Source organism: Akebia trifoliata, unplaced genomic scaffold, assembly GCF_017979445.1.
Source record: "Akebia trifoliata isolate Shusen 1 unplaced genomic scaffold, ASM1797944v1 Contig00076, whole genome shotgun sequence".
In the NCBI taxonomy this organism is placed as follows: domain Eukaryota; kingdom Viridiplantae; phylum Streptophyta; class Magnoliopsida; order Ranunculales; family Lardizabalaceae; genus Akebia; species Akebia trifoliata.
Window position 1 is genome coordinate 35,873 of NW_028236828.1, and position 18,165 is coordinate 54,037.

At 35.8% G+C, this 18,165-nt stretch overlaps 1 protein-coding gene and 1 long non-coding RNA gene across 5 annotated transcripts; both read right to left on the reverse strand.

Annotated features, from left to right (window-relative positions):
* Positions 1-545: 545 nt before the first annotated feature.
* On the reverse strand, positions 546-11,847 carry LOC147382038 (uncharacterized). 4 transcript variants are annotated; one of them, XM_086429667.1, is made up of 4 exons: positions 11,438-11,847; positions 11,323-11,353; positions 2,470-2,547; positions 546-825 (listed from the first exon to the last, which is right to left on the reverse strand). In XM_086429667.1, exons 1-4 carry the CDS (start codon positions 11,744-11,746, stop codon positions 773-775), a joined length of 471 nt encoding a protein of 156 aa, XP_086285793.1. In that variant the 5' UTR covers positions 11,747-11,847; the 3' UTR covers positions 546-772. The 4 variants fall into 4 exon arrangements, with proteins under 4 accessions (XP_086285793.1, XP_086285791.1, XP_086285790.1 ...); XM_086429665.1 differs by having other exon boundaries at positions 11,317-11,353; positions 11,438-11,834; XM_086429664.1 differs by having other exon boundaries at positions 2,464-2,547; positions 11,438-11,817.
* A 1,243-nt stretch (positions 11,848-13,090) lies between these two features.
* On the reverse strand, positions 13,091-13,760 carry LOC147382039 (uncharacterized). The gene is made up of 3 exons (XR_015174181.1): positions 13,642-13,760; positions 13,430-13,555; positions 13,091-13,331 (listed from the first exon to the last, which is right to left on the reverse strand). It is a non-coding gene; the product is annotated as an uncharacterized LOC147382039 (long non-coding RNA).
* Positions 13,761-18,165: the final 4,405 nt, after the last annotated feature.

Genomic DNA, 18,165 nt, shown 5'->3' on the forward strand with positions numbered 1-18,165 from the left:
TTAATTTGTATTCATATTTAATTTCAGACCAGTAAAATCTTTACTATTTTAATGAGAGGAGTAAAAAGTGATTCAACACTAAAATTTGGTTTTCAAAAATACCCTCCACTTTACATTTGAACTTAATGCAATCAAGGTCATTTTAATCAACCATTGTTGTTAATTTTTTAAAATTACAAAAATATCCTTTTTACATATTTAAAAGTCCTTTAATCAATGTTTTAAATTACAAATAAGCACTTTTGATGGATGCATGTGTGTTTTGCACATTTAAGAATAATGTTGAAGTAACCTCAAGATTATACATCATATCGCACATCCTGACATGAAAGTGTATGGGACACATAGATGCTTTTCATCGAGATACAAGTAAAAAAGCATTTATGGTTCATACACACTTCCACACCAAGAATGTGTGATATGAGGTACAATCTTGAGGTCACAACTCTACATTTAAAACCAAGGAGAAAAGAATGAGAAACATAGTCTGATCTAAAAGCTTGTTTGTTAGTTTGACAAATCAACTGGAATTTAGTAGCTGATGATTAAAGAAAAATTGATGCTCATTCAGTCGCATAAAAATTATAAAGCCAACCGCAGAATGCATGGACTACATTACAACTAGTTTTTCTACATTTTCTAAAATTTGTCGAAGACACTGCAAGAGTTGGAAACTGATTCAAGAAAGGAAGAAGTGGGAATGTTGACAGACACAAAGAATCAAAGCAGCAGAGCATTTCTTTACATGGTGGTGAAGCAAATGCAAGATGTCTTATAGGCGTCTTGAATACCCAGAACCTGCACACTTCTTACATAGAATCAACCCTGCAACAATACTCAAGGATTTAGAGAAATGCAGCATCAAATTAAACCAAAAGACGGTTAATCGTCTTTACTATTATATAATGCTTCGACACAAGTGGTCATAAATGACCCCCACTTTTATATTTAAACTTAATATAATCAGCGTCATTTTGACCAAAAAGCAAGAAAATTGCAATCCCCTAAAATCACGTTTAATTAGTTTTCAAAATTACAAAAATATCCTCTTTTTTTTTTTTTTACAATGACTGACTATTGTGTCCTTTAAGAAAAGTTAATTTTCAAAAACTATTACTCCTCGGGTACCTAAGAGAATGTAAAGAGAACGAGGGATTATACCATTGATATTTATGGATTATTCAAAAAAATATATTATAATGAGAGAAGGTAGAGTAAGTGTGGTTCGACACCAAAATTTGGGTGGCTATAAATGCCCCCACTTTTCTATTTAAATTTGATATAACCAGGGTCATTTTGGTAAAACAAAAACTAAGAAAATTGCAAACTAGAACTTATAGTCACATTGCTTGATTTTTAAAATTACAAAACTATCCTTTTTACTATGTAATCTTCAAAAACCCTTTAATCATATTTTAAATTACAAATAAATCCTTTCGATACATTTGTGTTTGCACATGCACCTTCTAGTTTTAAATACAAATGGTTTTACATTTCCTCAAGTGTATCTTAGTAAAGGAAACATATATTTATATAAATATTTGAAGCTTATGGGAAGGTAACTGAAGTTCACAAAGAGAGTAGCTGTACGTGCAGAGCACTGCAAGCAGTAGGTTCAGACTTCAGACCCACAATTTAATGGGTTGAACAGAGAAGATCTTTGAAGTCAAAAAGAGAGAGAGAGAGAAAGGACTAAAGGCTCTCTGATTTATTGCAATATTATTTTGGATTGTAAAATAAAGGAAATAAAAGCATTTTGTGACAATCAACTAGTTAAAGGTATGGAAGTGCAAGTGCCCAAACACACGTGCACATGCACGTATACAAATGTAGTGATTTTACTTCCTAGCACCCAATCACCCATAGTTTAGCCTCTATCTTAAAACTAGCCAAAAAAAAAGAGTGGATAAGCTTGAGAATACTTCTTCATCTTCTCCCATTCCCATACAATGTGGGACTAAATTTTCAAGGGAAAGAGGCAAGAGAGTAAAACAAAAGATGGAGCTTTGAAACTTAATTTCTCCCTATTTTTTTATTTTTCTTTTATAAGTTGAAATTTTATTAGAGAAGAAGAAAAAAAAAAAGTTTTATAGTTGAAACAAATAAGCAAAGCAACTCATTAATAAGTATCCCAATTTTTGGGATATGAAATGAGATCTAAAATCCATACCTCTTCCCTATTTTTCTCTCCCTCAGCTACCACAAATCAAGCCAAGTCTAACAATCCCTTAATTGGGATTTTGTGGGAGCTCAATACCACAGTTCCCATCAATTATCTCCTAGTGGTCATCCCAGTTAAACCTCCATCTGGTTTACTGGGAAGGAGCCTCTCCACATCTAACAGTGACATGAATTTCAGAAGATACATAACAATTTTTTTTTTTTTTTTTCCCGATTACTTATTCTAGCGTAGAAAAAAAGAAAATCCAGAGCTTGTAGAACACAATCCAACAAAAAGCATACCTGCACCTTTGCATACTCGACAGTCAACATATCCTGTTTCTTGTTTCATCTTTCCATCGTTACAGAAAACACATTTTGTTCCACCTTGTCCACCAAATATGAAGAAAAAAACACCATTAATTCATATTTCCAAGAAGAAATGAAACAGCCACAGAAGATTTCAACAAAAAATGTGATTTGGTTTAGATTGACCACTGTCAATACATGAATGCTTCATCTAACAAATTTCCCTTAGACCTATACAAAATATGTAGGCCGTTAGTACAAAAAGGACGCAAGTAGGTTGTCTTCATCATAAAATTTGGTCGGCTAAGGGAAACAAGAAGGTAAAGCATAAAAAATTTCATAGGGGATTATGTGCCTGTTGAAAATCAACAACTAGTAGAGAAAGAGTTGTCCTGAACTATTTGTGTATCCAGTACTAGAAAGAAATAACCTTTATGTTGATAATCTATATTAAGTAGAAAGTGCTGAGACATAGTAGATTAAATATAAGTGGAACACTTTCAAAAACATTTCTTAGTCGACGCTTGAATAAATAGAAATATAGAAACATATATATTTATATATATATCTGATCACCATATCATCCAACTTAGTGGGTACTGGCTAGACAATTGAGTATTTACACGTCTCAGAACATGGTTCACGTAGGTGATCATTGATACAAATTTCTAGTCACCTCATTGGTAACTCAGTCTTAAATGCAAATGCTCCTGAATAAAAAATATTTCAAGGAGCAAGTTTACAAGGGCATTTAAAGGAATAAGATGCAGAACTTATGTGTAAACTTACTAATTTCAATTTCAATCTCAATTTATGGAAAATGAACGTCATGGTGGTTTGGACTTCCCCACAGCACCATCTCAGACACCTTGTATCTATGTTAATTGTTGAACTCTGATGTATAGGTCCATGTCATTGTTAGATGGGTAGAATTGTGGATCTTCTCCTCGTGGCAATTCATTGGACTCGGTTGATGAATGTTGGACTACCTCCCGATGACACCACATCACAAAGTCACACTGATGAAAAGTGATCTTAACCCTCTAACTCGAGTACTTCTTAATAGGCCCATCTAGTTTGGAATAATACTATAAAGATTTTTTTATCCAATCTGGGTCCACACCTATGGAAGAAAACAACCAATTACAACGGTTCAGATCACCAGATCCTTGTGTTTTTTGGGCTCTCTTCACTAGGGGCGGCCCAATATTTCAAGGCATATTAATTCATGACAAACCTAGAGAGACATTTCTTACATGGAACCTAAGCAACCAGTCCCCATTTATCAAGGATTCATTAGAATTGGAATTTCAAGCACATAATACGGGATAATGAGCTCTTATTCATACACAGATAGTTTCTTCAATTCTAGCTCATACTTTCTTTCCAACCAAATTTAATTTTAAAACCTGAATGAGTGAAGACCCTCTACTCAAGTAGTTGAGTAGCCTTCCCAATTCAACATGTCTTTTTTCTTCATGTGGCACTTTTTCTTTCCAACCAACCCACAAATTAGGTGAATCAACATGAAAAATCAGCTTGCTTAGGGGGGATTTCATTATTTTTTTATGATTAAGCTGGACTTTAACTTAGGGGTAGGGGTGACAATCTTAACACGACCCGCGGACACGACTCGAAAACAACACGAAATTAGTAGGTTTGGGTCATTATAGTGTCAACCCATCCAACACAATTAGTAAATGGGTTGGGTCTAGGTTAGGTGCGTCAACCTGCTTAACCGTTTAGACACGTTTAGTTATTATGTCATTAATGTGTAACTCTTAAATCTATCAACACTTATTTTAGAATTTTTTAAATGACTCATTTTTTTGCTAGAGTTTCCTAGACCTTCTTAACAATACATTTTTTTTTTTTCAAATTCTATAAAATATATAGGGTGTTTTAAGATATTTTTCAAATAATTAATGGTTAAGATTTTAGTTTGGAGTAAAAAACAGTTTGTATTTAGAGAGAAAAAGATTAAGGAAAAAGTTAAGTTTATTAATTAGCCCTAATTAGACTATATAATGATTACATAATATAAGTAAAGGGAAAAGACCAAAAAAGGACATAGCCTCAACACAGACTTATTTAACACTCCCCCTCAAGTTGGTGCGTGGATATCAACAACACCCAACTTGGACAAGGTATCTTCAAATGAGGCTTTACTAACACCTTTAGTAAGAACATCAGCAAGTTGTTGAGATGTAGGAACAAAGGGAGTACAAATCTGTCCAGAAACAAGTTTTTCTCTAATAAAATGACGATCAACTTCGATATGCTTCGTTTTGTCATGTTGAACCGGATTTGCAGCTATGTTAATAGCTGACTTATTATCGCAATATAATAAGAAAAGGACCAGCACAGGAAGACATAAATCAGCTAGTAAGAACTTAAGCCACAACAACTCACATACTCCAGGTGCCATAGCTCTGTATTCTGACTCAACACTCGACCGAGATACCACATCCTGCTTCTTACTGCGCCAGGTTACCAAGTTACCACCAACTTTAGTACAATACCCAGAAGTAGACCTTCTATCAGTTACTGAACCAGTATAATCTGCATCTGTCCATGCCTCAACGCGAATATGACCATGATTTTTTAATAAAATACCTCGACCAGGACATCCCTTAAGGTATCTAAGAATACGATAAACAGCAGTAAGATGAGATGTTCGAGGAGAGCGCATAAACTGACTTACAACGCTAACAGCATAGGCAATGTCAGGGCGAGTCATAGACAAGTAGATCAATTTTCCCACAAGACGCTGATATTGACCAATATTTGACAAACACTCCCCCTCAGAATCAGCCAACCTGTGATTCTACTCAATAGGCGTATCAACTGGACAAGATCCAAGCTGACCAGAGACACTGAGTAGATCAAGGACATACTTACGCTGAGAAATAAATATACCGGACTGGGACCGCGCAACATCAATACCTAGAAAATAGCGAAGATGTCCAAGGTCCTTAATCTCAAATTGACATCCTAAGTAAGTTTTGACTGTGATAAGTCCATCGTCATCATCGCTAGTAATGACAATATCATCCACATACACAAGCAGAGCAACGATTTTGCCTTGGGAGTGACGCAAGAACAAGGTGTGATCAGTAGAACTCTTATGAAATTCAAACTAATGCATAGCCTTAGTGAAGCGCTCAGACCAGGCACGAGAAAACTGCTTTAGGCCATACAGAGACCGGCGAAGACGACAAACATGGGCAGGAGAAGCAAAAGTAAGAAACCCAGGATGTTGGACCATATAAACTTCTTCCTAAATATCACCATTGAGAAACGCATTCTTGACATCTAACTGAAAGAGAGGCCACTCTCTAATAGCGGCAACAGAAAAGAGAACGCGAATGGTAATCATCTTGGCAACCGGAGCAAAGGTTTCCTGATAATCAAGCCCATAAGTCTGAGCATAACCCTTGGCCACCAGACGGGCCTTATAACGAGCAATAGAACCATCCAGATTATGCTTAAGCGTGAATACCTAGCGATTACCCACAGCTTTCCTTCCAGGTGAAAGAGGAACAATTTCCCAAGTTTGAGTCTTTTCAAGAGCAATCAACTCATCAATCATAGTTGCGCGCCACTCAGGATAAGCAATAGCATCTGCAACAGTAGTAGGAAGAGAAACAACGGAAACAGAAGCAAGAAAACTCTGATAAGAGGATGATAGTGCAGAATCAGATATATAACTTGAAATGAGATAAGTACAAGTGCGCTTACCCTTACGAGTGGCAATAGGACGATCATCACAGGGAACAGACGGAGGCGGAGCTGGAGGCGAGCTGATCGGGCATAGAAGTGATCGTAGTATCACGTGGACGTCGAGAGTAAACCTACAATGGAGGAGAGGACGAACTGACGGGAGATAGAAAGGGAGGAACAGGCATAGGAAGGGGAAATAAAGAAGGAAAAGGATCATCAGTTGAATCTAAAGGAAATCACTCAGATTGAATGTCAACGGACCCATTATAGTAAGGAGTATGCTCAAAAAAAGAAACATCTCGAGAAATGAAACGTCGTCGAGAAAGAGGATGGTAACAACGGTATGCTTTCTGAGTAGAGGAATAACCTAGAAAGATACATTTGACATCCTTAGGGTCAAGTTCAGGACTAGTTTGATCAAGAATTTGAAGAAAACAGACACACCCAAAAACACGCGGAAGAAGTGGAAACACGGGACAATCGAAAGAGAGCTTAGAGAGGGGTGTGACAAACTGAAAAACACTGGAGGGGGTCCGATTAATAAGGTAAACAGCAGTAAGAACTGCATCAGCCCAATAGGATTGGGGCACGTTCATGCCAATCGAAATGGCACGGACTAACTCTAGAATATGGTGATTTTTTCTTTCTGATCGACCGTTCTGTTGAGGGGTCTTAACATTGGACATTTGATGCTCAATGCCAGACTCTAAACAAAGTTTCAAGACCTCACTATAAGTGTACTCAGTACCATGATCAGAACGGAAGGTCTTGATGGTACGACCAAATTGGATTTGAACCATAACAAGAAATTGCTTGAAGATCCCATAAACCTCACTCTTGTGTTTCATAAGATAAACCCAAATGGTACGACTGTGGTCATCAATGAATAAGATAAAATAGCGAAAATCAATAGTAGATGTGACAGGGGAAGGACCCCACACATCATAATGAATTAAGTCAAACATAGCAGGTGTAGTAGGATTCCTACTAATAAGATAAAAAGAACGAACATATTTAGCTAATTGACAAATTTCACAAGAAAAATCAAGCAAATTGTTATTATTAAATAAATTAGGGAACATCTGTTTCAAATATCCAAATGAAATGTGGCATAAGCGTAAATGTCAATGCATTACAAGAGCCTTATTAGACTGACTACTAATACTACTAAGCTGAAGAGCAGAATGGGAACTAGGGGAACCAAGAACATCCAGGAGATACAATCCATTCACTTCACGTCCAGTGCTAATCGTCCTCTTAGACTCCAAATCTTGAAAGACACAATGAGAAGAATAAAATGTTACACTGCAGTTCAAATTTTTGATAAGACTACTAACGGATACCAGGTTAGTAGTAAGTTGAGGAACATATAATGTGTTAGTTAAGGATAAAGAGGATGTAACAGGTAAAAGACCTTGACCAGCTATGGAAGACAAAGAACCATCAGCCAGGCGAACCTTGCGATGACCAAAACAAACACTATAGGTTTTAAATAGGGAGGACGTACCGGTCATGTTATCTGAGGCACTAGAATTAATGATTCATGGTGAGGAAGTAGTGGAAACACTGTGTGCAAATGCAAAGGTACCTGAGTGAGCGAAGGTAGAAACTGACTGAGATGAAGTCTCTATCTGATTGATGAATTTTCTGAACTTGTCAAGCTCGGCTTGGGATAGAGATACCGAATCTGATGGGGAGGTAGTAGCTGAATAAGGTGCTAAATCAGTCGTCTGCTGAGAACTACATGAGCTGAAGATCGTTGAGACTGTTGACGATGCTGATTAGGACGACCATGAAATGCATAACAGCAAGCCTTCACATGACCCAACTTTCCACAATGATCACACTTATGTCGCTGACGGGTAAGCAAAGACCCGCTGGGGGGCTGTGGAGAAGGTAGGCGAGCAAGTATAGTAGAGTGATCTCCCGAAAAAAAGGGTAGGACAGCTGCACGACAACTCTCATCAGCCAAGACATAGGAATACGCAATCTGTAGGGACGAAAAAGGATCCATACCCAATAAATGAACTCTCGCATACTCAAACTCATCTTGAAGACCAGTCAGAAACTGAAAAACTCGATTCTTATCCAGGATAGACGCATACAATGTCTCATCAAGAGGGTCCTTCCAGGCAAAGGACGATAAATAGAAGGTCAACTCCTCCCACCGAGCACGTAGCTGTGATATATAGGTGGTAACTGAAGAATCACCTTGCAAAAAATGAGAAATCTCACGTTGTAAGTTAAAAATCCAAATGTTATTTTGACGTTGCGAGTAAATACTCTTTGCAGAATTCCATATCTGATTTGCGGTCTTGGAGAATATGAAACCAGCTGCAATATGTAGTTGCATAGATGTAACTAGCAAAGAACGGACCATAGAGTCATTAGCAACCCATTGAGGATAAGTAGTGTCCGTCGGTGCCGGTTGTTTTTCCGCTCCTGTGAGGTAACCAATCTTCCCTTTTCCACCAATAAACATTTCAACTGATCGAACCCAAAGAAGGTAATTAGGACCATCTAATTTTACAGTTGTAATTTGGATGCCTGAAAAATAAGTTGAATGAGAGGGAAGACCTCCTGATCCAGCACCATCACCGGTGATTGAGGAAGAAGACATCTCAGGGGCCATAACCAAAAAAAATATGTACTTTATTTTAAGGGAAGGTCAAACAAAAAATTCTGCGGTCAAATAAAAAAAAAATTATGCGAATGCTGTAACCTCCAAAACAGGGTCTAAAGTGATAGTAGCTTTAAACCAAAGGGTTTTCTATGATCACAGCCACTCAACTACACCTCTGCAGTGATCGCAACCTCCAAAGCAAGGTCTGGAGTGATCGTAGACCTCTGACTGCACCTCTGCAGTGATCGTGAGCCTCAAACCAAGGTTCTACTATGGTCACAAGCTGTAAAACTGCACCTCTACAGTGATCATAGGTGTCGCAGATACCAGAATAGCCATCTGATTTAGTCGTTAGCCTTCTACTATGGTCATAGAGTGTCACCGATATCAGAACAGCAATCTGCTGTAGTCGTGGGCTTCAAAATAGCCTAACAACAGCAGTTGTTGTGTCGTAAGGCACTGTGGAGCTGTCATTTGGTTGATCTTCAGCAAACCAGTGTTCGAAACATCACCTTGCTGTTATCGACAACTCCAAACAGCAGTGTTATTGAAAGAACAGCCTGATCGCAAGCTTCAAACCAGTCTCAAACCTCTATCGCATGATGCGATTAGGGTATATAGTAAAGAAGAACCCCCGTAAGGGTGATAGGTATTGAAGACTAGAGGTGTGGAGATGATTTAAGGAAGAGGAAGGGGAAGAACCCCCGTAAGGGTGATAGGTATTGAAGACTAGAGGTGTGGAGATGATTTAAGGAAGAGGAAGGGGTTGAAGTTTGTAGCAAACAAAGAATGGAGATCATGGAGGTCGAGAGAGCCTTGCTCTGATACCAAGTTCGTATTTAGAGAGAAGAAGATTAAGGAAAAAGTTAAGTTTATTAATTAGCCCTAATTAGACTATGTAATGATTACATAATATAAGTAAAGGGAAAAGACCAAAAAAGGACATAGCCTTAACACAGACTTATTTAACAAAAACACATGCCTCAGTAAGTTATTTATTTATTTATATTTATATTTTTTTTCATTGAAATCTAGAGGCATGTGGTGTTTGATTCCTAATATGGTGATCCATGTGGGCAAATGACTCTTTGTAAGATTTAAGATCTTACTAAGGAAGTCTTGTATGTCTCATTATGGTGATCCATGTGGGCAAATGACTCTTTGTAAGATTTAAGATCTTACTAAGGAAGTCTTGTATGTCTCATGTGAAATGAAATACACTTTGCTTAGCTAATAATAATAATAATAATGAAAAACACTTTCCTTGCTAACTTAGTAACGAAAGTTTTCTAACCACATCTCCTTGTTGTTAAGAAAATAGGTGCAAACAAACTAAGAAAATGAATCGACAAAACAGTCACAAGATGCAATCATACAAAGAAACACAGATTTTACGTGGTTCCCTCAAGATTGAGGTACGTCTACAGTACCTCCTTGTTGACCAGTACTATCAGGCTCCACAAACCACAACACTTAAGGCATCTAATAAACATGATCAGATGCCACATGGAAGTGGTTGTAAAGGAAATAATTCTATTAACTTGAAAAAGAAAAATTCAAAAGAAAGTTACTTTTCACCATTGAACTTAGTTTACGGTTGTGTGACTTTATTTTTAGAAATGGTATGGAAATGGAACTTGTTTTTTTCCAATAAAGATTAGAATTCTATTAAGGAGGTTATATATGGGTTGGATCAAGTATACCTATTTACAAATGGGTTTAAGTTTTTACATGATTATTAAATGGTTCGGGTTTGGGTTTGGTAAATTTTCATAATACCCATACCTCAACATGACACGATCTAATCCATTGCCACCCCTAGTTAGGGGTGATTTCTAGTTATAGCATTCAACAATATTTTCATGTTGGAGCTTTACAAACAAGCCCGTGTGCAAGCCTAAGCCCAAAAAGAATATATGGCAACTTTGAATCAGCAAGATTTTTGTCTATAGATCAACCAAATTCATGGGCATTATTTTAAAACCACTCCCCCCCCCTCAAAAAAAAAAAAAAACAATACCGATTTGACTGATCCTAGTCATCTCATCCCTAACACGTCAAACCATTTTAAAATTATTTATTAATCTATATTTATATAAATAATTACATTTGTTTTCTATAAGGTGGATTACTAAATGCTCAGTCACAAAATCTCATTTTTTATAGATAAAAACATTTAAATCACTAGAAAATTACTTACCTTTTACATTAAAAACACAAAACCTGATTGACTCAGCCGAGTTTTCATTTACTCTGACAATATTCCAAAATATTGGATAGATCATCTCGGATGAGTCAATGTGATGGACGACTCACACTGACTATCTCGCCCATGACTCGAGAATGACTTAAATAATAAACGACTCACAATTATAACACATTGGGATTCATACATTCTCAATGAATTGATTTGAGAATCTAAATCATAATAATTCTCCAAAAACCAACAATAAATTAAAAAATAAAATAAAATAAATAGAACTGAGGACAAAATGAATTACCATTACCAGCGCATCGCTGACAAGGAACAGGATCTCCCTGTAAAAGGAAAACAATCACTCGTTTCCCACCAAAAACCCCATAAATTCGACAACTATTATAATAAAATGAGAGAAAATTTACCTTCAACCCCAAGAACAGTGACAAGGAAATGGCAGCCAAAACACTAATAGTAACGAGAAAAGTTTGAGTGTCAACAGGCCTATCGAACCCATTGAGGAAGAAAATTTGATGGAAGAGGAGCTTTGGTTGAATGAAATTGGGTTCCGAACCAGAGATTTTCGAGAAATCTGGTTTTCCAATTTGTGAAGGAAGAGATTGAGGGTTAATTAAGTTGAGAGAGAACTGAAATGGAGACGAAGAAGAAGAAGAAGAAGAAGAAGAAGATGGGAGAGAAGAGAAACGATGGAGAGAGTAAGAGAACGTCGCCATGGATAGAATATAAGAGGAGCTCAACCTCTGCGTTTGTGTAACTTTGAAATTCAATTATATAGAGAGCTGCTATTGGCACCCCAACGTTTCTTAAAATTATTTCTCACACCCTAATGAAACACTCTTCAAACGCTAAAAGGTTTACTAAGGCTGTGTTTGGATTGAGGGAAAGGGAGGGAAGAGAAACTCATTAAGGGAAGAGAAGGGAAGGGAAGAGAAGACTAGTTTCTCTTCACCCTGTTTGGATTGAAAGAGAAGAGAAGAGAAAGAATCAAGTTTCTCCTGTTTGGTTATCATTCATAAGAGAAGAGAAGAGAAATTATTCTTGTTAAATGACTATTATACCCTTCATAGTCTAAAGAACAAAATTGTATTTATGTAATGAAACAAAATATAAACACCTAAATTTATTTATAAAGAATATGATAAATATTCATCTTCCAACCAAATATCATATTAAGAAATTATTTTTAGTCCAAATGACTATTATACCCTTCATAGTTTACAAATAATCATTGCACTTAAATTAATAGCAACTTTATTTATTTAGGAAAAACTACTTAAGGGACCCTTGCAGAAGGATTTTTTAATGTTGAACTCACTACTGTTTATTGACGAGTTAACTTTTTATTTACTGACGAACTTGACGCTTTTTAATTATTGTCAAGTTCATCATTTTTTCAAATAAAAAGTTGTGAAGTCGACATTGATAAAATCCACCCATTTCCAATTTTCGAGTTTTTTTGACTAAAGAACCAAACCAGCCCTAATGTATCTCTTAAGGAGAAGAAAGCAATAAAAAGTCGACTATGGCATTGCTGCTGCAGCAATCCTCAATGCCAATGTCACTCTCACTGATCTCCCGCACGTCCTCTACAACCTCCAATTCAATGCAACCGTAAATGCCAATGTAGTTGGATTGAAGGGGGGTGGGATTGTCAATGTTAAATCTCTTAGATGGGGAGAGGTTGAGGATGTGGGATCAATTGGAGAAGTGTTTGATGTTATCTTAGGTTACCTCTTCGAACCTCTTCTTAGTACACTTCGATTTTTCTTAAATGGAGACAATGATGTCATGTTCTTGATGGCTCATTTGAAGAGGTGTTTTGATTTTGTTTACTTTAAAAAGGCAAGGAAGATGCTTGAAGTTCTGAAGATTCACTCGGATCCTCTATCACCTGGATCTCAAATTGGTGTCGTGGTTTACATTTTTGCCGGGAAACATAAAACAATGTCTGTTCAATGATCATTTTGGGTGATTTCGATAGATGATGAGATCAAGTGAAATTTATTAATTCAAATTTTCCAAGCGAAATCAATTCAAATTCTGAAATCAAAGCGAAGAACTTGATTTATAATCACAATTGACATGTTAAGATACATGGATCCAGAACAATTTGACAAACATTTATTACATGACACCAAAATTTTCACTATAAAGATCAACCAATCAATCACCATTTCCGTTAAGTTAGATGGCGAGTATATCAAATTCATGGGGCATGAAGTCTTCGCTTGGTCTGTAGTATTTGTTGGGCATCAAAATCACCCACCAAAAGCAAGCCAAACTTCAACAATGCTGATTCTGTGGGAGTGATAAAGGTTGGTTGTCAATGTCCCAGTTTTATCTGTGCAAATGCAGCTAGCAGAACCCATACATTCCTGAAATAAGTTAATACATACCCGAGACCCAGAATAATACTCAGATAATTCTTCAATACATTCTGAAGCACGAGATTTGTTCTCTTGCCACAACGTTTCTTTGCCTTCCAAAAGCTCCATATAGAGTTGTTTCACTTCAAACTCAAACTGCAACATTCAATATCTTTGGTAATCAACAATTCATCATCAATGCTTCTATAGAAAGCAATATTTGAAAAGACAATTATCATTACTTGGGAAGTATTCACTAGCAATGATATAAGGGTCTCCTCCTCTATCTTATGCGCAATTCCAGCAGAAGTAACTATTTCCCTTGTTTTTTTATCATTGCTCTGCAAGTGGTCGAAATATGAAACAGATAAACTAATATTAGCATTTTATGTAAACAAGGAAAAGAAAATCACCAATTACTATTCACTTTTACGTCAGGGTGCGCGATATTAGGTCGAATCTTGAGGTCACTCCAGCATGACTCTTACAGTTATTTCTAAGCTCATATAAAATTTTAGGAAAATGCTGGAATGACACAAATGGAGAAACAAAGATGTCACATTACCGTAGATGCTTTTCCACAACATACGACTAAAAAGCATTTACGGTTATGTGTGCGCCACCCCATCATTTTTGTCACCTTTGTGTCTCCATTTGTGTCACCCCAACATGACTCAAAATTTTATAACCGTGTTAGAGTGACCACAAGTTGGACCTCATATCACACTTCTTGACGTGAAAGTGGATAGAAACCATTGATACTTTTCTCTCGTATCTCAATGAAAAGCATCTATGATTCCCATACACTTTCACGTCAAGAAGTGCAATATGAGGTTCCAGCAAGAAGTCACTTCAACATTATTCAAAATTTTAAGCAAAATATATTTAAATATATATATTTTTTCAATGTAGGGTTAGAAATTTCGGAATTTACTGATTTTTTGTGATGGTGAGGATATCATCCTCACGCCCATTATGAAACTTTTAATCCCATCAAAAGTGGTTTACAAAAATCGGACAATCTATGATTCTTCAACTTGTAAATTATGGTTAAAAGTTTTGGAATAAGTTGGTTTTTGGTGAGGATGATATCTTCACCATAGAGATTATCCTCACAAAAAATCAGCTCATTCTGAAGCTTCTAACCCATATTTTGATAAATGTTTGGCTCTCTTTAGGGCTTTCGAACGCTTCCCGTATACATAAATCTAGCAAAAAAACGAACAAGCTCTATTAGCACCCCAACTTTTACTTATTACACTTCATTCATTCAATATCTTTATTTTTAATTGGGGTGTAATAAGTAAATGTCGGGGTGCTAATAGCAGCTCTCATTATATAACCTTCACATTTTAGAAATGCCAATTAGGTCCCAAAAATTTTTTATAGAAAAACTAATGTCTCCTAACCAACTTTTCTTCTATATAAATATGAGTCCGACCAGCCTTACTAAATTACTAAGGATTTCACCCTTACAAAGGGTCCTTGGGCTCGCCTTATGACATCCAAAAACATGATCCTATGCTTCAATGTTGTAGAGGACAAAATTCTATGAACTTCGAAAAAATAAAAACATTATTTTTCACCATTGAAATTTAATTTTAAATTTTGGAGTTAGGTGGAGGTTCAATAGCCATCCATTTTCAAAACCTTAAATCAAGCTCAAATATATATGTATGATTTGAGTTTTTCAATGAGATCTAGATACACGTTTTGGTGTTGGATTGCAAAAGTAGTAATCCATTTGAGTTAAACGGCCATTGGTAAGGCTTAAAATCTTACTAAATTAGTAAGGAAAATGTTTCTCTATAAATATAAATTAGAGTTCGCCCACGGGCGTCCTTCTTTGGGTTAGGTGGGTAAAAGAGAAATAATGAAGTTGAAGGGGCATTATTAATAATCGATGGGGTTAATCCTATGTAAGTTAAATGGGTAAAAGAGGAAAGATAGTCAAGTAAAAGGCTATTATTTTTATTGAAAAAGGTTAAAAATAAGAAAGATTGTAAAATTAGAGGAATATCATTGAAAAGGAGAGTTGAGAAATGGAAAGATAATAAAATTGAAGGGATAAAAAAAAAATACAATAAAGTAGGTAGTGAGACCCTATTGCATTGTAGTGGGAGAGTACATTTATCTCCCATTGTAGCTAAGTGGAATCCAAAATTGTGTTTTATCATATAGACTAAAGTTTGGGACAGGGCATCTATTTGTGATTAACAGCGTGAAAAATGAAAGATAATAAAGTTAAAAAGGATATTCTTAAAAAAGAAAGAAAAAAAAATTTCTTGAGATTCATAACAAAATTAAATCTCTATCCATGTTATAAGGGTATAAAGAGAGTGAGAACCACTATTGTATTTTATTGTACTAGAGTTTGTCCGATGGCATCCTCTTTGGGGTTAAGGGGTAGAAGAGGCACGAGAGTGAAGATGGTAATTTTGACATTGTGATACAAAAGGTGGGATAAAAGGGGGAAAACAGTGAGGTGAGAATAACCATAGAGTTCAAAGGGTAATTTTGCTATTATAACAAATTCAAAGGGCAAGTAAGAAATTTGGGTGCACCATAGCGGGAGAGAGACGCTTGTACAAATTTCAAAAGAAGAAAATGGCTCTTGGCCAGTTATCACTTATACGTACGTGTGTGTGTGTGTGTGTGTGTTTTTTTTTTTTTTTTTTTTTTTTGGGGTTCTCAAATGTTTCTATATATGATGGGAAGCCACAAGAAAGGTTCACTAAGATCACATGGCATGCAAGAGATTGACTAGTTGTAGATCACTAGTTACTGACTGGCACCCCAACCTTAAAGAACAGAATTATGTTGGAGTAACATTGTGAGGGAACATCGGCTGATGTGGATGTGTGCTAGAATCATATATACTTTCCATCGAGATACGAGTGAGATCTAGATGAAAGTATCTATGGTTTTGTGCACACTATTGTCCCCCACAATGTCCCTCACAATTAGGGGTGTCAATGGGTCGATTCCGGTTCGGTTCCTTGAATATTAGAACCATAACCACTCTATTTTATTGGTTCCGGATCTTGGTAGTTTTGGTTCCAATTTAAAATAAGTGAAACTAGAATCAGAACCGTCAAAAATCATAGGTACCCATCGGTTCCGATTCTCAAAAATCAAATGAGAAAAATTATTTCTAAATCATTATAAATAATAAAAAATTCCTTCTATAAAATAACATATTATTTGTAAAGTATCAACTTAATAATAATTTGTTCCACAAAATAGATGATTTAATGACTTTTATTTTAAAAAATTAAAATTTATCTCCTTTACAAGTAATAAATTTAAAAAGAAATGGCCCATTTTAAACTCAAATATTTAGTTTATATGATATTTGAAGAACTTTATATCATATATGTTAATTTTAAAATATAAGATGACCTTCAATCATGTACAATGTAAAAATAAATGACAAAACAAATCAGTTCCGGGTACCTGCGGGTCCCCATCAAATAGAACCTAATGGTTCTGATTCCTATCGATTTGGTTCTATATTAGACCCAATTCTAATCGGTTCCAATAAAAAGGGAACCGGAACCGGGGGTTTTTTATTTCAATTCTGATTTGATTCCTGGTAACCCATTGACACCCTACTCACAACAATGTTACTTCAACATTATTCTAAAAAATAGCATCCCCCCTTTTATAATCTCTATCATAAGCAATTAGTTGCACTTCATTAGGGTAAGTTGCAGTTTTGTAGAGATTAGTATGAAGGGCTTTTCCAATTTTTAAATAAATGATTGATCCAATGGTGTTGAGATACACTTCAAAGAAAAAGGGATGGTATAGTACAGTTAAAAAATATTGACTTTTTTGTGTGTGCGTATGTTAGAAGGAAGAAATATATAAAGATAAAGCAAATATTGTTGGAATATTATTAGTATTTTCTAATTAAAATTATTTTTCTTGCCTTTTGACATATACAATTTTTTGTATAAATACTGGATTGTAATTTATTCAAAATATAAGAGTAAAATTGGAAATCATACTTGTGGTCTGGCATTGGTTACCAACACCAAATATGATGGGTTAGTGAACATCCTATCAAAATTTTAAGTGGTAACCACTTAATACTAAAATTCTAAGATGGGTAAAAAAACCTAGTATCATCTTTATAAATAGGTGGTCGCCTCCCCCCCCCCCCCCTTTTCTCTACACAGATTTTTCTATTCTTGAGATAGAGGTTCCCATCACCAAAGGTGCAGACAGAGTTGGGGTAGTATGCCTATTTTTCGTAGATCAAGATCAAAGTATTCCTCACGGATTATTGGAAAAGTGAATCTAGGTATTCTATATTAATTGTTTCGATTCAATTATTATGTCTTGTTCAAGATCAAAACCTAGATCTATGTTTATTAAGATTGTAACTTCTCCAACAATTGGTATTAAAGTCATTGATGGATATGTTCTTGATCAAAACCCAGATTAAATCTGAGTTGAACTAGATCTATTTTAGTTTAAAATTTTTCTTTGATTTTAAAGCCGTTTTATTCCACACACAAAAAAATCTGTCATATTTCGTCTTCAAAGAAAATAAAACAGAGACAGAAACTATTCCAATGATCGTAATCCCCGTTCTATCAATCCAAGAGGACCAAGCAAATAACTGTTCAGATCAGCCAATGTTCAAGTTCGCATCTCTGCGATGATCGGCCGAAGACCTTCATGGGCTGGACCCATTAAGAAATTTGCAATAAAGAAGTTTTCGATTGGATTTTTTTTAGGCTCATCTTTGCATAGTT